Below are 25757 nucleotides of genomic sequence, written 5' to 3'. Positions count from 1 at the left end.
CACAAATGTAGACAAGAATACACACACACACACACACATGCACACAAGAACACACACACACAAATGTAGACAAGAATACACACACACACACACATTTATATTTACATTTACAGCATGTAATCAACAATGGCCATTTGTTCCACTGTGTGCTTTTACATAGCCCTTCATCGTTCAGTAAACCAGTCAGATTACACTTCATTAAAATCTCAGTTTTACTGTTTCATTGTAAAAAAGTGCTGTTTTATAAATACACATGAATCATATCAAGAATGCCCCCCTCACTCACTCACTCCCCCACCACGCACCACACTGGTCAGAGATCTTCTAGATCCTCTTCAGTAAGGTCCTCCACACCTGGAGACTAACACACACACACATATGCACACAGACACATATGCACACAGAGAACTACAGAGCTCAGGATCAATAAGCTCAAACACAGATGGTGGTTATAGCAAACCCCTGCCATTGCCACCCCTGGCACTAGGGAAACGGATCCGCTCTTTAAGAGTCCACGATGAAGGTGTCATTAAACTTAGCAGCTAACCTTACGCAGCCAGGAGCTATAGCTCAGTGCTAGCTTAGATACTCTTATAAGTCAGTTTTCCTGCATAACTGATTCAAATCAATCAGTCAATTGGCCAGCCATCCAACCAATCAGATCAACCAACCAGCAGCCCTACTGTACACACTGAGCATCAGACATTGTGGGCAATAATCCGTGGCAATAAAACTAGCATGGACGGAGAGGGCGGCCCTGTTTCAGTGCCATGCCTCTGCCATCTGAAAGCCCGTGGAGAGTTTGTCACACTGAGGCAGTTAGCCAGGCCAGAGTGAAGACACAGCAGACACAGGGTAATGGTAGTGCTGTGCGGAAGTCTCTCAGCCTAACGCTCCAGCACAGGTCACGTTTCAGACATTAGCACTTACGGGTTCAGGGGGTGGGGACGGCTGCTGTAGGTTTACACAGCTGATCTAGGGCCAGTCTGCAGTTTTTATTGTAATTAGAAGAATGAAGAGTTGCTAAAGGTGTAACTGATTCTGAGATTTTGTGAAGGAAACAAACAAAAAGTACCGATGAATTATTTCACTTGACATTAGTCTGAGTAAGCCACGATATCTAGAAGCAGAATAAAGGAACATACGTGCCACAAGAAACATCAAGGCAGCGTCTGCAGCTGAGACGGTTCTGACATTTGACTAGAAGACAGAGGTGTAGGTCTGAGTGCTGGTCTGAGATCAGTAGCCCAGCACAGTTTACTGCGCCGTGGAACACGAGACGTAGGGGGCGGAGCCTGTCGTCTTATCGAAGATTTCGCACCGTAACCCGGACAGCCTGCGTAGATAGGACAGAACAGTCTAGAATATTCACTCACTTCTAAGATAAACATAAATAAAACTGTTTTGCGGGGAAGCTACATAAATAATTTTTTGGGGGGGAGCTACATTTATTTGCCCTTGATCCAGTTATATGAATACTGAGAGAGAGAGAGAGAGAGAGAGAGAGAGACCGACCGACCAAGTAAGAGAGAACTGCCCTAATAAACCACACAGATGTTTTTGCGCCCGGCGTTCAGTTAAACTGAATTCTGAACGAGCAGATCAATAGCTGCATCCCAGGCTGCAAACGGCCCGTAAAAGAAACTGCCTTGGCTGGCGTTAAAATGTTAGAATCTGTTCAGTTATTGGACGCCATCCTGTCGATTGCGTGATCTGTTTGCGAAGCGCATCGACACCCCCCACACCCCGACTTCTCAATCTGTACGCCATGGCTTCTGGAAACCGCTGTGGTTTCCAGTGTTCCCGACATGTCCGTCCGCCTGTGGCTCTTCTGCCCAAACGGGAGCCGGAGCAGGGAACTCTGCTTCCCCGCCCTCGCAAACGGGCCTTTCTCCGTCTGTGCATTCCCATCACTTATAAAACACACAGGCCATCCGGCCAGATGCCGATTTATGACTTTTTATGCTCTCCCTGCCGCCGACAGGTTTTCCATTGTGATCCAGAATTCCTCCCCCAAATCCTCCCCAGCACTGCCGCTCCACTTTCTCTCATTATTCCTCGTTCTCCTCTCCTCCCACCGCCCCTCCTCTCTCTCCTCCTGTGTGCCTGTGCTCTTTGCTCCCCTCAGCACTTCTGATGGCCCCGCCCCCTCCTCCGCGCCAGTGACTCTAGCCTTAGGCTCCGCCCCTCCGCCCCAAACACAATGCTGCTGTGTTTGCACTTGCCTAATGGCCCTCTGATGCTAGCGTTAGCCCAGCGTGCGGAGACGGTGATTACACACTTCTGCGATGTTCCGCTCCAGCGCCCTCCAGCGTCTCTCCAGTCTCGCGTCCCACATGACTGCGTACGACGTTGCGTGCAGCCGAATGTGGCGATCTGGGAGGTTTGCCGTCCTTCCGGCATTCGCATCGGAGTTCTGGTACAGGCGGGCATAGCTACCAGCCCACTGATGTGAGCTCCGCCCTCCCGCAACCCTGACAGCATCCTGACTCCGCCCTCCCGCAACCCTGACAGCATCCTGACTCCGCCCTCCCGCAACCCTGACAGCATCCTGACTCCGCCCTCCCGCAACCCTGACAGCATCCTGACTCCGCCCTCCCGCAACGCTGACAGCATGCTGCCATGTCTCGGTGAAATCAAACGCACGATCTCCAGTTATGCATGTGCTAAGCTTCATGGCCATTCTCAGAGTGTCAAAGGTTTGACAAAGATTTTCAACAACAACAACAACAACAACAACAAACCCTAACAAGTATGTTTCACTGCAGTGTGTAAGTGACTGGACAAACTATGAGAGCTTCACCATGCACTCACACACACTTCAGTTTATTTATTTATTTATCTTTAAATAAAACAGAAAGGACATATTGTACTCATAACAAAACACACACACACACACAGAAACACAAACATATAAACAACACTCATGGACAGCCAAACACACACAGGCACTGGAATATATGTGCTCACAAAACAGGGCTATATGCACACATGCACGCACTGCTGTAGTCAGCGTTTTCCTGCTCGGAGCTACTTACAGATGCAGGTGGGGTTATTACTGCCACCCCTCCCACCCCTCCCACCCCCTCCTACCCCTCCGGGGTGCTTCATTATGGCTGTGCTGGACGCTGTTGGAAACACCCTCATAAACATTCACAATATTTTCTCATTTCCACTGCAGTCACAACTCACTGCTACAGTATTATTAACTAAAATACACACACAAACGCACACACACGCGCACAAAGATATATGAACAGTGACATGAGCATAGATCACGCCGACGAACAGAAGCAATCGTAACCTCACAGGCCCGGTGTGAAAGATAACAAAAAAAAATGATGATGATGAAGGCTTTTCTCTAAAAAACACGGAAAATGAGAGTCTGGCATTTGGAGTTCTTACCTGTCCTCTCTGCTCCAACTGGGAATTACCCTGGCAGCGGTACGCGTGGAGGAGGCCCCACTCTGAACATTCTCCCAAGCCGTTCATTTCTTCAGAGGCTATATATTCCCTACAGGAACCCCGACTGAGAGATGGAGGAGGGGTTCTGTAACAGGGGGCCGGGGGGTCCCCAAGGAACGCCCCTCATCTCCAAGCCGGGGAGCCCCATTTGCACCCCCAATCTCTGGCCTCCACTGCTGGTGGTGGTGGGGGGTAACGTGCGCGGTCCTTTGTGGATGTAATCGACACACAGACCAGTGTCCTGGAGCACGGCGTGGCTGAAAATGGAGCAGACCGGCGGAGACGACAGCTGTCGTTTACTACACAGAGCAGGTACCTCTGAACCACGGGCGCGGCGCTGACTAACTACTACTGCAGTAGAGCAAACAAATCACCAAAATAACAAACTTCAAATTATAAATATGTATGTACTTCTTATGCTTCTAGTGAACAGAGCAACAGGTGCAAGTCTGTACAGTACTAGTTACATTTTTATTAAATTCTTCACACACACTTGCGCACACACAGAGCGAGGCAGACGCCCTCCTCCCCGATCCCCACACAGAGCCAGAGATCTTAATAAGAGCTCAGTCTCTGTACTCTCTGTGCCCTGAGGGCAATCCGAGCATGACGGCTTCCCTTAGCACTTACTGCCGTATCTAGCGCTAATTATACTTCATTAGCTCAGCTGTGAGCAGAGATGTGGAGCTTAGCCGTGCACTTCGCTTTGGGAAGGGGGTGGGGGTGGGGGGGTTGACCGAGATTTTACCGATGTTGTACTATCTCTCCGTGTGAGGCGTTTTATCGGAGCCCTAATGAAGACATGCTGATACTCAGGGACACCAGGAGCCAGAGAGAGAGAGACAGAGAGTGGGGGTTGTAGACAACAACAGACAGACAGACAGGGAGAGAGAGAGACAGAGAGTGGGGGTTGTAGACAACAGACAGACAGACAGACAGACAGACAGACAGGGAGAGAGAGAGAGACAGAGAGTGGGGGTTGTAGACAACAGACAGACAGACAGACAGAGAGAGAGAGAGAGAGACGGAGAGTGGGGGTTGTAGACAACAGACAGACAGACAGACAGACAGAGAGAGAGAGACGGAGAGTGGGGGTTGTAGACAACAGACAGACAGACAGACAGGGAGAGAGAGAGACAGAGAGTGGGGGTTGTAGACAACAGACAGACAGAGAGAGAGAGAGATGGAGAGTGGGGGTTGTAGACAAAAACAGACAGACAGACAGGGAGAGAGAGAGACAGAGAGCGTGAAAAAGAGAGAGAGGTTACAGGTGCGTACAACAGATCAGGCAGCTGTTAAGCAACGTGTCTAATGAAGGCCGAGATTTTCTTCTCTCGACTGCAGCGGAAATATTTACGAGGCTTTCAACGCTTCCTTTTTCTTGAGAAGCACACAAATTTCATGCAGGCAACATCCACCTCCACAAAACACCCACAGGCTTTTAAGCCGCGACAGCGGTCCACACACCGGACCACAGGCTACGGCATCGGGAGCACGTGCTCTCCGTTACTAGACCCAGAGCAGGCACATCCAACAGTTGGCCCCACAGGTGCGGACGGAAGAGTTCCCAGAACTCCTGAAGGAGCGACTGAGACACAGGAGCAGGAGGAGTGGAGGAGCGGCACAGCAAGGAGGGGAAGACGAGGGAGGGGCCGAGGAAAACCAGAGAACACTGGCCAACGATGATTTTTGCTGCAAAACAGGCAAACAAACAAGTAAGCAAAAAACAACTAAACCTGTTATGAATTTTTGCATGTTGGACCCAAATATGCTTGCAGACTTTCTCCCAGAGTTTGCTGTTCCAGTGTGTTCCCATGTTATTATGTAGAGTATGGAAAGATGGTACCAAGGAATTTTGACCCCCTCTATATTGCCCCTCTACTGCTGGACACTCAAGAGACAGACATACACACCAAAATCACATACATTTTACAAGTTTGTCCATATTTTAAGTGTAATAAAAACCTTATTTATGAATAAGTAATATATAACTAATGTAAAATTTAATTGCCCTGTAACTTGTATGTGAAAGCAGAAGATGTACTATAAGGTCCACTATAAGGAAACAAACAAACAAACAAACAGTAGAATTTTTGTTGCTCGGTGGTATGTGTTGGATATTGGCAAGCTGGGCGGAGTTTCAGGCGTGACCCTTCTCTCAAACGTCAGTTATTACACAACAAATATCATCTGACCAACACAAAGAATCATGTCCATTACTCAGGTAGTCCTAGTTACAGCTTATACCGTGCGAGGTCCGTGGAGTAACGCTACGAAACGAGACTGTGTGTACGCTATCTGCGACTTAAAAAGCGACTCAACACTTTCGATTATTCATCTTCACTTCTCTGCTGAACTCCCAGCGTTTGCGCGCCGGAGGAGGCTCGCGGAAGGGAATTACGTAACCGTTATATTTTTGCACCATCGTGCAAATCTACGGTGTGATACGCCAGGAGCCTTTAGCTCAGCCAGATCCACAAAGCATTACACCGGCTCGCTCCCGGCTTGACCGCGCGTAGAGGGTGAGACCCCCGCTGGGCCTCGGGCTTTCGGGATAAACGTTTGGAAATGTCGCAGCGTTCCTGCGTCGGCCGGGGAAGACAGCTAGAGGACAGCAGACGGCTTCAAAGTCGCCCAGGGAAGGCAGCCAGCGCGTGGGTGTGTGAACGTGTCATGGGACCGGGGAGGGGGAAAGACACGACTGCAGAAATGCGAACGCGCACGTGCATTCGTACGCATAACGTGCCTTGAGAAGTATCCAAAGCTTTTAAGTCCTCGAGTTTGTCTGGATTACAAAACCTGCACATATTGGCGTGTAAGAAAGAAATACGGGAACAATATACTCTTAAAGCAAATTTTTCCAAATACATTTTATTGTTATAAAATAAATGCAGCGAGTCCCTGTATTTACAGCATCCATCTGGCCTTTAGTTTTTACCAGATGCCCGGTCCATGCGGTGAAACGCATCGCCACAACACGGTGCCACCACCCCCGTACTTCATTGTCGGGGTGGTGTTTGTTGAGTAACGCTTCTCCACTCTCATGCTTTCTGCAAACGCCACACGTGCTTTGATGTTTTTCCGCAGCAATGGCTTCCTTCTGGCCATCCAGGACACGCCAGTCATATGCAGAGCTGTCGATATTGTTAACTGGGTTCACTTTCACTCCAGTTTCATTCACCAAACCTGTAGCTCCAGCCAAGTCACTGTTCCATGTCTGTGCCTTCCCTCCAGGTCCTTTTCTTGCTCCCACGCAGAGTTTCGAAGGACAGCCTCGTCTAGACAGTGCCTGGGTGATATGGTGAAGCTTCCACACGTCTGATGCAACTGTTCTCACTGGGCTCCCCAAACGTAGCATATATATGGATATAACTTACCGGCCTTTTCCTACTGTTTGCATGCCTCTAACTTAGAAAAAATGATCTAGTAAAATTAACTACCTAAGTAAAAAAAAAAAAAAAAAAAAAAAAAATCATTACAACGCTCTTTGGTCTTCATCGTCACATGTTTCCTTCAGATCCACAGTCTGAATTAAAGGTGAATTTGTTGAAATGAATCATGCCAGCTGTCCCAGTCAGGGCTCAGTCTGCCAATCCAGATTCCACAGCACAGGAGATTAATGTTAAAGCAAATGGCATTTTCACTTAGTAGTTGTTTTTTGCCACAGAATATGTGCTTACATAAACCAATATCATTTAATTGATTTTGAGTGTCGTTCTTTTAAAATAAAATATGATGGCACAAAATGAGGGTAATTTGTAATGCTGATGACTTAAAAATGTTTGAAGGCACTGTATATGGAATTGTTAAAAGAATGGATGCGCTCAAACAAGGGATTCACTCACTTAAATAAACAAGGGATTGACCTGAAAAAGGGTCCCCCCACACCCCACAACAGTGTGAAAGTACTAACCCCCATCAAACATATCTTCATTTATTAGCTACATTAATCCCACTAACAGAGGGACTCCTAACAGGACACTGTACTAATCTCTCCACCAGCAGGCAACTGTTCCCATTAGAGAACATTGCCTTTAACTCTGCCCTCGACAGACGGCACACACTAACCCCCACCCGAACAGATGCACCGTACTAATCCCCAGAGGGATAAGGCTTGTTCTGTAATAAGTGGAGGGTTGCCCCAGTGCGCTACAGCGTACATCTCTCTAAATGCACCCATATGTCCTCTGTGTGCGATCGAGTCTCATGTGACTAGTGGTGGGCTGAGGAGAAAAATATATACACACACATCATGTACAAATTACATGTGTACGAGGTGTACACGGTCCTTACACACAGAACACGCACACTGAGTATGAAAATGCCTGTTCTTGTGAGATTAAATCTTTCAAAATGTTTTACTGTTGTCACTGGGATTTAAGAGTGGGTGTGAGCAGAATGACAAATAAATTAATGCCATTCGCCTCTGTGCCAGTGCGTGTGTGTGTTTGTGTGTGTGTATGTGTATTTATATATTGCACAACACTGCATGATATTATCTGTCTGTTCCACTGGATCTACTTGTCTAGTCTTCTGCCAGCGCAGGCGTTTATGTAGGTACTGCGTACGTATCTGGCACTAATCAGTGTCCATGTATGCGAATGTGTAGGGGTGTGTGTGTGTGTGTCTGTGTGCGCGTACTAACACACGTGAAAGCCAATCCAAGATCACTGGTGGTGTAAGTAATGCCCCGGTTGCCAGATTGCGACAGCGCATAGCTCAGCGGTCTGAAGCGGATGATGTTCAACTAGCAGCTGCTGCCATATTAATATTTATCCATATGAGGGTGGGCTCAAACAAGACCTGGCAGCCGCGCCAACACCCCACTCCCAACTACATACGGTACACATCTAATTTCTCTCCCCCTTCGTTCTTTTCTCTCCAAAGATCTCTCTTTCTCTGTCTCCTACTCTTTCACTCTCCTATCTCCATCTATCCCTCTCTCTCCTGCTCTCTTCACTCTCCACCAGCGATCGGATGTTTGGTAGGTGTTGCGGTGGCAACCCCTACGTCTCTGGCACAGTATAGGAACCTCACCCTCGTGGCGGAATTCCCCAATCACGCTCCACCACGTTCCAAACGCATACCAATAATTCTCCATCATCCACGGGAACCTGCACATCTCCAGAGGGACAGCTGGCTGCAGTGCTCCACCATAACCAACCCTTGCAAACTTCAAAGTGATTGTACTTAATTTGACAAAGTAACTAATCGACCGAATATTTAGCTCGACTCCACGAAAAAGGAGGAGTTCACAAAAAAAAGGAGGCATGTACATCAATGGAGAGAACAAGAGGAAGAGAGGCAGAGAAGGGGGAAGAGAGAGAAGAGAGGAGAGATGAACAGAAAGGGCCAATGATGATGAAAAGTAACAGAGAGGAAGACAGCAAAGAGATGGAGAGAGAAAGAGAGAGAGAGAGAGAACCAAAACTAGTGGTGAACCGATACTTTGAGAAATTCTTTTTATTTGGCTGATACCGATAAACCCCCCGCCCCCAAAAAAACAAACAAAAAAACATGAGTTCAAAGTTCAAAAGTTCAAAGTGGCTTTATTGTCATTTCAGCTATATACAAGTACACAACAAAAACGAGACAATGTTCCTCCAGGACCATGGTGCAACATAAAAACAACAGTGCAACAGACAACACGCTACACAAGTGCAAACATGAATTGGCCACATTGGTTGACCGCTACTCAAAACTCAAGTTTGAATATCGGCATTGCCATGTTCTGTCTGTAACAGTCTCTGCTGGGAGGAAAACACCACGTGGTGCTGGTTAAGGCTTTGTATGACCTCTGGGGTCCCCCATTCCGGTTCTTCTTCTTTTGGCTTTTGCTTTTTTCTTCTGAACACTGGAGCCAACATCTGAATGTGGGTGTGTCAAAGACGGTTTGGATGCCATGGTTTATGCTTAATGAAACATAGCAGGATGTGCAACTCCAACCACCCGGATGAATGGACCGGATCCGTGTGCGGAGTTCATATGGCTGCAGAGAGGATGCACAGATCCCATCGGGTGTCCAAGCAGCGATGGGGAAACAATTACAAAACGTGATCCATGTATGAGGGATGATGAAACTAGCCAAAACTGCTGATTGGTCCTTTCAAAAGTCCAAACTGACCAATTGATGCCCTGGAAACAGAGACATGTGTTTGTGAGTGGTGGAAGCCCTTGGTGGCGATCTCCTGGGGTAAAGCAGGGCAGCTGAAAATGTTCAGTGTGTACGGAAGCTCTGCACTGACTTTGGTGTTAGCAAAGGCCCTCTCTAAAGAGAATGGCACCAGAGATTACTACTAATTGACTACCTAAAAATAACTTCCAGCCTTTCAGTGTTCAAGGGCACCGTTAGCTGAGGTGTACAGTTCAAATATTCTACTTATCTCTCTTTCTCTCTCTGAGATGGGATTTTACAAGTAAATAAACTTCCCTGTGCTCAGCAGAAAGCGCCATGTTAACCACGGGAGCATGTGGGGGGAGGGGCTTCTACATCTAGACAACATCTTTTAGGCTCCAGTTTTTACGAAGGTTTTCATATGACTCTGTAAATTCTCTGAGGAGATATATGGCAGTTTTCGTTTTTTGGCTGGAGACTCGGACTGAGGACCCACCCGGAGGGTGAAGCAGGCAATGAGTATTGAAGACCAGAGGCTTTTAAAGGGATGGACATGCCACGAGCCAGCACTGGGAACAGTACGTCCCCTTCTTTGTCTGTCAAAGTCCAAATCCAGAGTCCCTTCCTTTCTGGGCCCTTGGCAGTTTGAAAGGTATCCACTTGAAGTGCTTTGATGTGAAGGACATGTACAGCGGTCGTGGTAAGGTGCAGGTGCAGACCAATCTGACAGGCCTAGTGGGTACTCCCATGTAGCTGCTCTGCAATCCATCAATGACCATGCCAACAGGGCATTTGTAATGCACAATTGCCAACTGATTTTGCATCCACTTTATTCCTATGGTGTGTGTTTTCTCTTTTTCAAAGGGAAACTTTTATTGTTTTTCTCAAGGGCTTTTTTTAAGCTTTAGTTTCTTTACTCCTTGTAATCTTTATCTAAAGAAAAAGCAGAAATGAAGCAGGGAATGACTGTTGAGGACCAGAGGCGTGTAAAGGGCCGGAGCAGTTAATCAACTAGTCAACTTTACTTTAGGTTGGGCTTACACACAGATGTTTTAGTAGGAAGAGAAAAATGGCCACAGGTGTCCGCACAATTACAAATAGTGTTTAATCATTGATAATCTTTTTGTAGTGAAGCCCAAAAATGGTTTCGATAGTTTGTGCTCTCTGTTGAACCGACAGTTTGAAACATGTGGCTCAAAGTAAAAAAAAAAAATCTCTCATTGCAGTGGAAACTGTAATTGGTGCAGGTCGATATCAACACTCACACCTCGAGCCTCGATTCCCTAGGCCCGTTAGAAACCAGGCATGGCCAAACGATCCCTGATATGCTCCTAAGATCAAACAAACTGGGATCAAAGGCACAGAAATCGTATGCTTCTGCCTGTAGCCTTGATCTGCTCCTCTCCATTCCCTCCTGGTTCAGAAAGACCCCAACACTTTGGAGGGGTTTCCCCTGCTCTGGCTGAGGGGTGGAAATCATACCAATTAACTCAGTGAAACCATGATGTTCTCCCCTTTATGGGGGTATAACGAGGCAACAGTGGTGCCTCCATGGGTTGGGGCAGGGTGAGTGATTATGCATATTGACTGGACAAAGCCCTGTATCAAAGACACCTGCGTTGGCAAATACTTTGTGAGGAACAGACACGAGCAAATTCCTCTGCTGATTGGGCAGCACAGAGAATCCTGAGCACGTCTGGGATCAAAGGTCTGGACCTCTAATCCTCTGCATTTCTCTGGACTGTATGCCGTTGCAGGAGGAGTGTGTGTGTGCATGCACGCAGTAGCTGTTCTTGTAGCCTCGGGCACTCAGTACTGCTTTCAGGGCGTGTGTATGTATGTGTGTTCTGATAAATAGTGTTGCTGAACATACACACTGAGCGCTACTGTCTAAAATCTGATGCTAGAAGCTTCCGCTCTTAGTGCTCACAAGCCTTAATCTTAATCACAAGATCTTAATCTGAATCTAATCCTGAGCTGTAATTTGTGAGTTGTTTACAATCCAATTTCCTCAGTAACACACCTGCACACACACACATGTTCCACTGTGGATGTGCATCATGGATTATTTATGAGAGTATAGACAGCTGTCCTACGCATGCCCACCCAGGAGACGCGTATCCTTGGGAGCTGATCTCAGGCCAGCCTTCCCGTAACACCTTTGGGAGGAAGCTGCCGACTGGACTGCTTTGCAATCAGATTCCAACAGCCCCATCTTTATGGTGACGACACAACTCCGTCCTGTCCAGGACTCCATTTGAGGGGTTCCACTGACATCCTTGAATTCAAGCAGTGCGTTGAAAATTCTAGAAGCGAAGGGAATTTCCGATGAGAGTATGAACTCTAGAAATAAACTCACCTCACCCATGAAAGGGTTAAACGGACCAGTTCAAATGACCTCCAGGGCAGGACGGCCCTGCCTCTGGTGAGCGGCTTCTGCTGTAACCGTGTGACCAAGCTAAGCAGTAGAGTAGCTGTGTCCCTGTGCACAACACAGGAAGACGAGTGTGTGACTTCTAGCGAGAAGAGTGTGTTTGGGGGATGAACGCCAGTTAGCAAGAAGGTGACGAAGAGCTGTTTAAAGTCTCTCTTACTTTCCTCCGTCTCCTTACAGCTGCCACCTTTTTGTAAAAGCCAAAAAAAAAAAGACAACACAAGCCTCATGTGGTGTTAACAGAAACTCAAACCAAAAGCGAGAGAGAAAGGAAAGAGATAGAAAGATATCAAAGGGGGGGGAGGGAGAGAGAGAGAGAGAGACAGAGAGAGAGAGAGAAGGAAGTGAGAGGGAGACAGAGAGAAAGAAAGTGAGAACCCCAATGAGGCAGAGCTGTAGTCTTTTGAATAACTGTGATGGGATGAAGGTGACAACCATCCCCCCACCCCCCACCTACCCCTGGGAGACTGCACCACTGTTCATGGTTCTGACAGGCTTCAAGATCACAGAGCCCTGAACCGGGGACCGCCCCAGAAACCGGTGTAGGCACAGGCTGTGTTTCCACTGCGTGTATGTGATGTGGGGATACACTCATAGACTTTGATGAACAGACAGGGAGCAGAGGGATGGAAGTGTATACGTGTGTGTGTGTGTGTTACAGATCAAAGCATACTCCCATCTCCTCTCGTTTTCTCTAGTTGAATTCTCTTGTACTACCACATTTCTACTTCCATGCCTCTCTCTTTCACCATTTCTGATACAGAAGGAGGCTACCAACAGTGTGATTCATGGAAGGTCTCTGGTCAGCAGTAGTAGTGCTCAGTCCTGGGCCTGCAGTCTCAGAGAGTCTCAGCACTGCACAGCTCAGTGTGTTCTTGACCAATAACCATCAGCTTCTAATCCAAACCCTTTATGAGTTAATAACCAAACTCTTCATGAAATAATAAACTTCTTATGAGCCAATAAACAAACTATGAACTAAGAACCAAATTATTTATCAGCATATAACCGAAACCTTCATCAGCTGAAACAAGTGAATTTAGAGCAAGGTAACACTATGCTGTGCTACCACACAAAGTAGTGTGTTTAATACCCTAATAGTCTAGTCTCTAAGACTCTACTGGTTCTCTCTCTGTCTACTCCGACGTCCTCCTGTTCTGGGTGGAGCACCGGTCCACACATGAACGTAACCACACCGCACACATAAGTGTGACCTATTTAAACAGCACACAGCACTAAATGGAACTTTGTTTTACGATTTAAGTGCAAAGTGAAATCAGTGTAGCTGCGACACCACAAAACACACACTTACGCCCCACTGATCGGTCTGCAGTGACGCTGAGGGCAACAAACGTAACAAAAAAACAAGAACAAAAATAATAATTATCAAACGGAATTTTAATACAGATCATATCTTCATATGTCTCATTCTTTTTCATCTCCCCAGACAAACATCAAAAGAGACCAGATCAAAGGAGACGTGAACACGAGAGATGTATCTGGAGTGTAACGTTTCACTCCCAGTAGAAACTGAGGCTTCTGAGGTCTGGCCCACTCATGGGTCTATGCCGACTCATCCCTGTGTGTGCGTGTGTGTGTGTGTGTGTGTGCGCAGACACTCATCCCTCTGTATGTGTCTATACAGAGACTCACCTCTGTGTGTGTGTGTGTGGGGGGGGGGTGTCTACGGAGGACCAGAGGGGAACCGTCTTCGCAGGTATTCTCTGGAGCGAATGTCAGCCTGCAGAATGCACACACAGACAGAAAAGTGTGAGCCAGTCTCATCCTCACACTCAATGTTTTAGAGCCACCAACTTATTACATTAACACAGCAAACCCAGACCTGATCTTTTTCCCTAAACTGCTTTCAATCACTCGGGTATCATCGCAGCAGTAGCCTGGCCACGCTCCATTTTTCCCTCTACATTTATAACTCAGTCTCTTTTCAACAGTGCCAGGCGCAAGGACAGGAAGTCATCTGGAAGTCAACGTGGGCAACAACTCTAGAACGTTCTCCCATTCTAGAACCCATGGCAGGTACTTCAAGCTTGTTGCTCACACAGGTGTGCAGCATCACCAGTTAACCTCTCACATCCCAGGGCGCTCAGCTGTTCCCAAGCAACACGCTTAAAGATTAAAAACTGAAGGACAAGCCTGGAGTACAACAGGCCGAACAGACGATAACTGTGATGTGAGGAAGTAAAACTGGCTTTGAGTGAAAAGGCCTAATGAAAAAGCAACAAAAAGTTAGTGTTTGGCGAGTTCTCACGTTCGTCCTTAGCCTGGACGTTTCAGGCCTGGTGAAGCTTGTTGGCATTACATAACGTGCTCCGCAGAGCGAGTTTGGATGAGCGCCTCACCGGTCCTCACGCGGCCGTTAACTGGGCTATCTCCCAGCGTCTGTCCTACAAGGTGTTTGTGACTCAACTTGCAGATAAAGATGTGCGTTGGTGTGTGCGTGCGCGTGCGAGCATCTGTGTGTGAGAGATTTGACTCAGCACACAGTTAGACAAAACTGTTCATGTGTGTGAGGTGCAAGTTTGTATGAATTACATAACTTGCTACTGACTTTGTGTGTGTGCGCGAGAGAGAGAACAAAAAGCTGCAGCTGAGTGTTAGGGTGTGTGCGCACGCGCGCACTCCTCTCCGGAAGCCTTCTGCCACTCTGACAGGAGCGTCCGTCTGCTGCCCACAGGAAGCCCCCATAAAGCCAAACTATGACTAATATCCCCAGCATGCCTAGAGAATCAGATGGCACCTGATCCCCTTTTAAACGCAAACCCCACTCCGCCCCGGAGCGCAGGCGGGACAGCAAGCCAGAAGAGAGATGTCAGGGAAGCTCAAAAAAAGTTCAAAGTTGCGGCTAGCGGTGTCCGCGGTGTGGTTTAGCACTGGCCTGGGCTGTGACATCGAAGCAGATGAGGAGGTAGAGAGAGGAAACAGCTGGGAAAAAAGGAGGCCAGAACAAAAAGGAAGCTGGATGAAGAGTGGGAGAGAGAAAGAATTAAAAACATGGATGAGGACAGAACAAAGGGAGAAACAGAAAGAGAAATATTAAACTAATTTTTACTATAGGATTCCAGTATAATCTCATCTGAGACAGGGTCAGTGTGTAATGAGCATAAACAGAGACTAGCTGGTGCGTATGAGAGTGTGTGTGTGTGTTTACCATGTACAGGGACCCAGTTTAAGCATGATGTGTGTATGCCCATTTTGCTTTGTTCGGGCACATCGGAAGAGTCCCATGGGAAAATCTGGCGTGTGCATGTATGCTCGCCTGCATGTGTGTGTGTGTGTGTGTGTGTGTGTGCGCGCATCCGCATTTGTGATCCCGCTTGCTTGCATGTTTGTGTGCTGTAATTGTACACATGCTTCACAGATTGACAGGGCGGAACAAGCAAAACAGATGATGTCCTATTGTTCTAAATATGACATCATATATCATGGACACGTGCTAGCCGGCCCGCCCAGCGGAGCATGGAGGACAGAGGATGGAGCACGGCTTCCCTCGTCAGTCTTGGTCCTCCCAAAGTCCCTTCCCAAATCCCTGCCCAGGCAGTTTTTCCGTGCCACTGTTTTCCTTGGCTTGCTCATTAGGGATCTGGATTCAGGCATGTGTAAAGCTGCTTCGTGACAAGGTGTTGAAGAAAGTGTTGTAGAAATAAATCTTTGACTAGTGCAAACCAGAGGCACACGGGGCAGTGTCGCTCTCAGCTCACGGCTCGCTTCAGTAAACAATGAACGCAGTAAATCAAGTCAATAATTGTTCTGTCTGCGATGCCCTGCTTAGGTCTTCACCAGAGGGCTGGATTGGGGCTTGTCCCCTCACCTTCTAAACACTCATTAAGGATCATTAATTATGTTGGCACTGTGTGTGTACAGTGCTGGTTTCTTTCTCATCACGGCTCAGAAGATCCTAATTCCGCCAGTGTTTTGAACTCACCTTAAGTCAAATATGCCAACATTTTCTGACAGGATGATGCTAATACATGGTCAGTTTGTGTATTCAGTTACACTGTGTGGAAAAACCAGCTCAATTCCCACTCAAGTCTGCGGCTGGACAAACAAAATGGTATCTGTAGTTTCATGTCAATCCTTTGGGGGTAGGTGGTGACGACTAACGAACACACACTGACAATGTGTAGCTGATAACTGAAGACAGAAGGAAATTATGTCATTAGGTCCGTTTCTGGAAGCTGTTTGGCTGGGAGTAGGGGATCGGGGAGGGGCTGAAGTATTTCAGGGGCCCAAGACTGAGATCCTGCCAGAATACAACCAAACCAATGTGATGCCCATAAACACACCAGGGGGCTTTTTTCTGCAACTCTGGCACATTATAGAGTGACAGTCACATGGTAACAAGACTGTGGAACCCTGCAGAATGAGAAGATTAATATTCAAAATGCAATAAAGACTCCGGTTACTGTTGGTTCGGAAAGACTCGGAAAGTAAAAAGCTTTTATGATAATAGCTAGATGATGTGAATGTGAAAATAAGAAAATAAATCAGGATGCTGAAAAATAATTTCAAGCCAGTAGTGTGTGTGTGTGTGTAGGGGAAACACAAATGAATGCCAGTGTTCTCACTGTACCCACAATCCCACTGAGAGCCACAGAAACACTCTGGTTTGAATTTGTTCAACTGAGGAGACCTCTCTCTCTCCCCCCCATCTCTTCCTCCCACTTCCCCCCCCCCCCATCTGTCTCAGAATTTTCTCCTCTTTTCTTTGCCTGTTCCTCCACTCTCCTCCATCTCTCCTTCCGTCTTCATGCGTGTCCCTCATCCTTGGTCGCTACAGGTGCCTGAGACAACGACGCCTCCTTCGCACCCGCTGCAGGCAGCAGGTGTGGTTCCTCTCTGCCAGATTCACTGGAGCTGCGGTGGGTTTATAACGCCTTTGGGGAGGGGGGAGCACTGTGCCAGAACGCATCACGGCAGGCAGGACAGCGGAGGGCTAAAGCAGACCCCCGCAGCCCCCAAACAAATGCCTGCATCAGCAGAGAAACTGCCCCACTGTAACGTCCACTTGCAGACACAACAGGGACCGAGTGCTCAAATGCATCTTACTTAGTCTACTGCATGGCCACGCACATGCGAGCATGCATGTGAGGAGGAGATTTTTTTCTTTATATTCTTTTGCTTCTAAATAAATAAATAAAAATAAAAACCTGCAGTGGCCGTCAGACTGGCCCCCATCCATATGCAACCTGCGTGCAATGAGAAACCCGGCCCGGCTGGGGTGATGAATGAGGAACGCTGGGACCGCTTAATTACTGTGCTTCTGGTCACTTGGACCGCGGCACTCTGCTCCAACAGCCGGATCGAGTTTGTGCCGGATCTAGTATAGCGCGTTAGCGAGGGCTGCCATCTCCACCGCAGCAAAAAGGAAAAGAAGGAACAGCAAACTCTCGCGCTATCATTTTCTGCTCGGGGGCACGGCTACAAGAAAGGAAACGAGTGGGAAACACGGCAACAAGAACAGGAACGGAACATCGTTGCTCAGTTTCCAGGGAACGTGGTTCTCTGTTTTTTAAAGGGTACCATTAGGACCTCAACACAGTTGTTTTCCAAACTAAAGTCCCTGCCATGTCATGTACGTAGTCGATCCACTTGGTATTAAAGCTGCTAGCAGCCAAATACCAGTTCAGCCCAGCTGGATGCGTGGTGTTCCCAGTTTCACCCAGCTGGATGCGTGGTGTTCCCAGTTTCACCCAGCTGGATGCGTGGTGTTCCCAGTTTCACCCAGCTGGATGCGTGGTGTTCCCAGTTTCACCCAGCTGGATGCGTGGTGTTCCCAGTTTCACCCAGCTGGATGCGTGGTGTTCCCAGTTTCACCTAGCTGGATGCGTGGTGTTCCCAGTTTCACCCAGCTGGATGCGTGGTGTTCCCAGTTTCACCCAGCTGGATGCGTGGTGTTCCCATGGCAATGGCCTTCTCTGATGTGGGCTGGTTAGTCACTAATTGGATTTAAGAGTTCGCAGTGGCCATTAGCAGCGATTACGGGAGATATTTGCTAAAAGGAGAGAAAAAACAGGATGGAGAGTGAGAGAGGGAAAGACGACAGAAAAAGAGGGAAGGATGAAAGAGGAGGTGGACAGAGTGTGAGGAGAGTGGGAGCCCTACAGGAGATGCAGGGTCCAGGACATCCATCAGAGACACGAGGAAACCATGTCCTCTCGGTGCCGGGGGTTTCGTACACGCGGAGTGCCAACGCTTTTTTATTTCAGCTTCCCACTCTGCTCTGCCAGTGGAGGTGAAGACAGCAGCAGAGTTCTGTTTGGCCTCTCTACCCCCCCCCCCCCCCAACTCTCTCTCTCTCTCTCGCCCCCCCTCCTCTCTCCACCTTCACCGTGATTCCCACACTCTCCCCGTCTCTCGTTCTCGGCTTCCCTCCTAAAAATACTCCTTCACTGACATGAAATCTCTCCCAGAACCATCTCTCACGCGCCCTCATCCTAACACCACCCATCTCACCCTGTTTCCGGTCTGCTCGTCCCCCGCCCTTCTCTGCGGGTGGGACCGTCCCCTGTCGGTGCCCTAGATATGAGAGCCTTCATACCAAGACTGTGATGAAAGTGTACCGAGAGCTTTTGGCCTGTGTGTGTGTGTGTATGACACAGACAGACAGAGAGACTATGTACACAATAATGTGTCGTGTGGTTTGCTGAGAATATGACACATTGAGGGCTAGCTGTGAGGGTGTGTTCCTTAACGAGAAAGCTAGAGGGAGGTAGAAAAAATGGTGGGGGGGGGTGAACTATCAAGTAGTTGACAGAAGTTAAAGATTCTATCACATTGCTGCCACACAGTAGGCACACGGCTACAATGTTATTTCCCCTCTGATTGAATTACTACACACAGATGGGCTGCACACCAGTGCTCAAATACCTGTGTGTGTGAGTTGTACACCATGACACACAGATGCATCATGACTGCACTGCAGAATCAGATGCTGTTTAAGGGAAAGAAGCCGAACGTAATGATATACAGAGATGTCAACGCCGAATGACACTGGTATACTATAGCTGAACAGCACCTCCTAGAGGCAGAAAGGCCTTTCTGCAGTGTACATGCCTGTCCTGGACTGCATGTTGTCTTCACAAAGGGTTTGGCACTAGAATCATTTAAAATGAGTGACAAATCAGGCATAATTTATTGGTGTGTGTGTGTGTGTGTGTGTGTGTGTGTGTGTGTATCTGTCATAGCAGCTCAAGTATGGCTATGCCACATAGGTTCAGGGTTATCTGGGTCCAGGTATCAGTGCAGATGTGTATGTATGCGGTAGTGTGCTCAGGTGTGTGTGTGTACCTGTCTGATGGGTTCGGGCACACGGTAACGACAGCAGGAGTGTGTGAGCCGGACCGCAGTATTCAGGCTGATACGATGGCCCACAGACACATACACGGGTTTGGAACTGCTGTCTGAACTCTTCAGGGCCTGGAGGAACATTATACACACACACACACACACACACACACAGTGTAACAATTATATACAGATCACTTATGAAATAACATTACTTATTGAGTAACATTACAGTGCGGCTCTGCCAAATGTGGTCTTGACGAAAAGTGGGTGGATTCACGGGGGGATGTGGGTGGGACCATAGAAGTGTCTAGAGTGGTGTGGGAGGAGTGTAAAGTGAGTGTGGGTGAAGCCTGGAGGGAGTGTAGGCGAGCTCCAGAGTAACCCACCTGCCCGAGTATTCTCCCAGTAGCAGCAGCCAACGGGAAACTATCTCCAGCTTTCTTCAGGGCACTAATCTGGTAGGAGAGGTGGAAGGGGAGAGAGAGATGGAGAGAGAGAGAAATTCTTTTGAGAAATTGCAGAACATCTGGGATTTCTTGCAGAGTTCAAATTAGGAAGGGCGGGGGGGGGGGGGGGAGTGGTGCAGTTAGGGTTAAGCAGAAACAGACAGGGGCATGGAGAAACATTACAGGGCAAGCAGGAACAGGTAGGGTCACGTACTTACACACACACACACACACACACACACACACACACACAGTCTCTTTTATAACTCTGCTGCAAGTCAGGAGATACTGTCTCTCTCACTGAATACAGTAAGACCTCTCAGAGTTTCATCTCTGTGCTCAGATCTCAGTTCATCACCACAAAGACTGAACAAATGACAAGCACGCAGACTCAGAAAGACATCACCAGCTACTCCCCTATGCTGTGGAGCTCAACCCCTCTGGAAAAGCACTCATTTCATATACGTATAGACACACACACACACACCCTCTGGGAAACACCCATTACACACTTCGACACCCACCAGGCACCTCTAGGAAGCACAATACCGCGCGGGAGGAGCTGGGTGTTAAAGTGATGCAACGTGCGGAAAGGTGACAGCTCTTAAAATAGTGAGCGCGCGTGAGAACGACGTCTCCCACCTGGATTCAGAAACAGGGCCAATCTGGCTGCCAGTTACACAACCGCATGGCAACATGCTTCCCTCATTCAAATGACTTCAATGTATCTGAAATGCATCGCAGGCCTGTTTGGCATAGTTTTAGTGCATGGTGCATGAGGTTTAGATCTGCTGAGGGTGCAGCCAGTCCAAAACATCTACCCTAACATCTTTCTGTCGTTTATCAATGATTACACGGAATTTTTTCCTCTCCATCCTCTTCTGTCTCGAGTTCCATTTCTCTCCTGTTTTTAGTCTCTGTCAGTTTCCTCTCTCTACTGAACTTCTCTGTAAGGATATGAAGGTATAGCTCATCTCTCTGTGGGTGTACCTTTTCATCTGCAGGTTAATAACCGCACAGAGGAGTCTCTTGGCCTTCCGCAGAGCTCCCGCTGATCCTGGAACAGTTCAGCGCGTTTAACGCTCGGAGGCTGCTAGGTGAAAGACAGGGCAGGATCCCGGCATTCCGGTTTGACTGCGATAGCTCTGATTTATCTCCACTCACCCTTCCTGTCCTACACGATTAAGCACGTGCTGACATTTCCAAACACGTGGCTCTCCTTTGGCTCAGAGCTCCCCTCCTGGTATTCCCATCCCAGTAATCTATTCCTCCCACTACGACACGTCTCCTCCCACTACAGACAATCTTTTCCTCCCACTAAAGTAGATCTTTTCCGCGGTGAACTGTTTCCTTCCAGTAGAATGTTTCTTCTTCCCTGAGTAGCTTCCTCCCAAACAGTGAGTCTTCTCCACGACAACCAAACCTTTCCTCCCACAAAAAGATTTTTCTGTTTAGGTCTTGCAATCCCTTTCTCTGGTTAGCTACGTGGGTGCGTCAGGCCGTGGTGACAAACGGTAAAAAGCATCACGACTGATCCAACCGTAGTTTTCCTCTCAAACAAACAAGCAAACAAAGACAAACAAACAACAACCAAAAAACCCCACAGTCCTGGTTGGGAAACCAGTGCCCAGATCAGCTCTCTGGCCATTAGCCACAGTGTGGGTGAAGTGACTATGGTCTCCGGCACTAATCACCAAACAGCTTTATCACATGCCTACGACTTTGTAAGGCACATGTGTCCAGCAGCTTCACTGCACGTGCGCCGTTAGCCACGTTGTTAGCGGCTTCACTGCAGTGTGCAGCGTTATTGTCTGCACGTACGCTGCTGGCGCCATTTTTACACAATGGCTGTAAAAAGCACCACTGCGAGTGTGGCCTTCACACGGTGTACTGTCAACACGTTTTTATTACACAGCTGTGTTGTACTTTACTGTAAATTTAGCAGATTAAATGGCATGCATGCTATTGGCAATGTTATTGTACTTGTGAAGTCAGTGATGCTATTGCAACCAACAGATTTATTATGCACGTGTGCCATTAAGCAGTTTTACTGCATGTGCACCTTTGGCAGCTTTGTCGGAGGTGATCCCCGGCATCTTTACTGCACTTCAGCCATTAACAAATTTACTGTATGGATTCTGTTAACGACTTTACGCAGTCAGGCATGTTTTTTTTTTTTTTTGCACTTTTGCAGTCAGGACAATTATTGCACGTGTGGCGTGTGCTCTACTACACAGGGACAGCTTTAAACATGCGATTAGCAGGATTATGGCACTACTGCACGTGACATCGGCAACGATACTGCACTTGTGCCTTGGCTGGTGGAGGACTGATCTGCGGAGGAGTTCATCGTGGAGACGTACACTTGACGCAGCTGACGGGCTTTACATGGTTAAACTATCCCCAGAGCTAGAACAGGCCAAAACTTATTGCTATCTTAAAGTTGCGCCCCTATAGGTTAAAGATCTATGCATGATGAATCCTGATGAACCGAGACGAACCAACCAGTGCTCAAAGCACGATCCAAACGCTCGTTACGTCGTACCTGTGAGAGGTGGTCCTCACTTCTGATCACTCCCTGCACCTGGAGGAGGTTCTTGGCCACGCCCACACAGGGCAGGTCCGAAAGCACTCCAAGGTGACATGCCAAGCCAAACTCTGGAGAGACCAACCCGACACGGTATGAATTCAGTATCAATTAACTCAGTCTTTCAGTGGTGCCATCCCCTGTGTGGCAGACTCACCTCGGTAATGAAAAAGACCGTTCCCGTCCACGAAGAGCACCTACCACCGGGGGGGGGGGGGGGGGGGGGGAACGACAAACAAAAAAAGGAATTCAGAAAGTAAACTTGAGAAAACATTCATCAGTGAACAAACAAGGAGGACGGGGCCAAGAATCGTGCTTAGGCAGGAGAGACTCAGATGGCCGGGTGACGGGAGAGAGACTTAGTCAGCGTACAATACGGAGAGGGAGAGAGACACACGGGGGACGGGCGGGAGTGGCCAGGAGGAGCTGAAAGGGGCGGTGATGGTACGACAGCGAACACGCGACAGACGGAGAGGAAAAGAGAAAAAGGAGAGAGAGAGAGAGAGAGAGAAAGAGTAGGAGTTGTACATGGGCCGAGTGAGAGAGGAGGAGGAGGGCTGCGATTGAGAAGACTTTACAGTAGATGAACCGATGCCTGTGGGTGGGAATGAGAGAGAGGGACAGAGAGAATCACGCCAAGGGCTCGCCAAGCACCCGCAAAAGCAATCGGGCTGTGCAACTTTTCAATTGCGAAGACACGCATCGGGTCAGAAGTGAGTCTTATTTGCGAAAGTCGAAACGGTACAAACCAGTAATGGGTCCGGAAGGCTATATTTAAACCCAGAGATCAGATCTTTTCCAAGCAAACCATGAATGCATGACCAGAGGGCATGCCGATGAGTGTGTGTGTGTGCATGCGTGCGCGCATATGGGAGAGAGGCACATGCCTTTTTAAAAAACTTCTGTCGTACAAAACCATGATGTAATGCAGGTGGGCAAGTCTTTACCCTTATGGCACTTGGTTTTCTGTGAGGTTGGCTATAACTGGAAGATGCTCGTACGCCTGTGCTGTGTTCTTGGTGTGTGTTGTTCTGATCTACTGAGGTGTGCGTGATTTGTTAGTCTGTATGCTTATGTCTGCAGCCTTTGTAGGTGTGTCTGTGATTCATTTCATTGTGTGTGTGTGTGTGTGTGTATAACCTGTGGCATGAGGCAGGGCTTCTCTCCCTCCAGCCTCTTCAGAACCTGAAGCAGTGGTGGACACTCCCTGAAGGCCAGATACCCTGGCAGATAGGGGGCAGTGAGGGTCACCATCTCACTGTCCTCATACAGCAGCTACCGGGCAGGGGGCGGCGAGGGAGAGACAGTGACAGAGACAGAGAGAGAGAGAGAGAGAAACACTCAACATCTCACGCCATCTCATTCTGCCGTGTCATGCAGCCCCTGACTGGCACTTTAATTACCGTGGTGCCTGCTGCCATGGTGACCCTCTGGGACCCGGGCCACAGCGCAAGCCCTCATCCAGCGTGACGCTGACAGCAGGCAGAAACCCGAGGGGAGGAACAGCGACGCAGGTGTCACGATCCGTCACAGCAGCGGGTGACGGGAGCGTCACTTGGGTAACGTGGGGTGACGCGGTTCTGTGCAATTCATTACGTGCTTACGCAAACTTGGCCACCGGCTGGAATTTCTCGGAAAATCTCTAAAATTAATTGGTACTAACGAGATTTCATGAACGAGAAAGACGTAAAGAGTGAAAGTTGGATGACCGTCGCAATGGACAGACGGTTGTAACAGACAGACAGATCCAAGTGCAGCCACTCACGAGAAACGTTCCTTCAGGCTGCTTCAGTGCCCGTCAGTGAACGTTCAGCAGCTTTGAGACTGTTTTTGATCACACTGTGGAACTCGCAGCCAATCACAGCCTTACTTTTGAGGTCTGCGTCTTAAAATCAAAGTCGAGACGAGACCTGCAGCGACCGAGCTGAGAGGGTTTTTGACTTGCGCTGGAAACACTGGGCAATAATTTGGTCAGCGAACGTTACGATCAATAAATGTCTAAAAAAAAACCCCCCCAAAAAAAAACCACGAGAGCGCTTCCATACCTGCATGTCGGGGTAGCTCAGCACCACGAGCTGAGCGCACGCGTTTAAGTCGTCGCCTTTAATAAAAGACAAGTCGACGCCACCGACCCTGGCCAGGCCGCTAAAGCTGCCGCTCTCCTGCCAGGCCTCCGTGTTCTCCTCCAACAGGCGCTCCTTCAGGCAGACCTGCTCCCTGCGGACACACATCTTAGCTTGTAGTGGGCCTTAACGGGCAGTGGCGCCTCAGTGGTTCAGGTACTCTCCTTGTAATTGGAAGGTTGCTGGTTCAAGTCCCACCGCTGCCAAGCTACCACTGTTGGGCCCCTGAACAAGGCCCTTAACCCTCAAGTTGTACTCAGTCATAATTGTAAGTTGCTTAGGATAAAGTATCAGCGAAATGCCGTAAATTAAAGCGCACCCTTAGATGCAGGCCTTGGCTCTCATCCCCGCCAGGGAGCAGTGCGGGGATGTGGTGAAGATGCAGGTTGCTGTCGGTTCCCTCTCATCATCATCATCATCATTATTAGCTTGCTGCACCATCACCTCCCCCCTCAGTATGCTGTGCATACGTACAGCTAACCGCCTCTAGACCGTGTTGACTTTTTGAGGATGTAGAAAGCGAATGTTGTGAATGTTAAACTGAACATCGGCATTTGAAAGTAAAGCAAACCTTTCCCAGCGCTTCACCAGCTCCTCGCCCGGGGACAACATCCAGCACGCAGTGCTCGGGATCGCGTGGAAACGTCCCACTTCCGCATCGTGAAAGTAGGGGTGTGACGTTGGTAAGAAAGGGCGGGACCAGAGATAACATTTAAAGAGGCAGAAACTACAAAAGGTGTCGGAATAGCCCAGATAATTAGATAATTAATTAATTTTAATCTCTCTCTCTAAGATGGAACAAAGTTCACGGTTATCTTACCGACCACAGCACACATGGCTGTATCTTCAGTTTTGCTTCCTCTTCTCCGTCATGTACGACAGCCTGAACGTTGTTGTGTTTTTTTGTTTTGGGGTTTTGTATTTAACACACTAAACGATTAAAAAATATTTTATATCAAATGTAAGGCATTAAGTAGTTAAATCTATAATTGCAATGCTTGCATGTGTGGTTGTGTGTTTTCTACCACTTTTAACCGTCACGGGGTTTCAAGGTTACCGAGTTCGACACTGGGAAAATTAAAGTTGCGACAAAACTGGGTGGTACACTTGAGTGCATATTCTGACATTTAAATTTAGCAGACGCTCCTATCCGGACTTGGAAAAAAAATGCTTTTAAAAGGACCCGTTTGTTTTACTTAGAGCGTCTGTCATACAGAAGAACATGAATAATAATGATAAACTAATAACGCTGCACGCCTCTTTACTACTTGCGCATAAC

At 48.2% G+C, this 25757-nt stretch overlaps 1 protein-coding gene and 1 long non-coding RNA gene across 6 annotated transcripts; one reads left to right on the top strand and one right to left on the bottom strand.

Annotated features, from left to right (window-relative positions):
- Nucleotides 1-3844: 3844 nt before the first annotated feature.
- On the bottom strand, nt 3845-25173 carry LOC113578864 (endonuclease V). Of its 5 annotated transcripts, none has more exons than XM_035528882.2 (9): nt 25050-25160; nt 24401-24572; nt 23496-23630; nt 22513-22552; nt 22314-22426; nt 19709-19777; nt 19323-19451; nt 13668-13755; nt 3845-5157 (listed from the first exon to the last, which is right to left on the bottom strand). In XM_035528882.2, the coding sequence occupies exons 1-8, from the start codon at nt 25088-25090 to the stop codon at nt 13699-13701; spliced, it is 756 nt and encodes a 251-aa protein (XP_035384775.1). In that variant the 5' UTR covers nt 25091-25160; the 3' UTR covers nt 3845-5157; nt 13668-13698. The 5 variants fall into 5 exon arrangements, with proteins under 5 accessions (XP_035384775.1, XP_035384772.1, XP_035384776.1 ...); XM_035528879.2 differs by lacking the exon at nt 3845-5157 and adding an exon at nt 9003-11886; XM_035528883.2 differs by lacking the exon at nt 3845-5157 and adding an exon at nt 9003-9600.
- Nucleotides 5650-7164, top strand: LOC113578845 (uncharacterized). The gene is made up of 2 exons (XR_003410801.3): nt 5650-6123; nt 6700-7164. It is a non-coding gene; the product is annotated as an uncharacterized LOC113578845 (long non-coding RNA).
- Nucleotides 25174-25757: the final 584 nt, after the last annotated feature.

This window comes from Electrophorus electricus, chromosome 3 (genome assembly GCF_041902795.1).
Source record: "Electrophorus electricus isolate QZ-2024a chromosome 3, ASM4190279v1, whole genome shotgun sequence".
Lineage (NCBI taxonomy): Eukaryota > Metazoa > Chordata > Actinopteri > Gymnotiformes > Gymnotidae > Electrophorus > Electrophorus electricus.
This window is presented reverse-complemented; position numbering and strand designations above follow the sequence as displayed.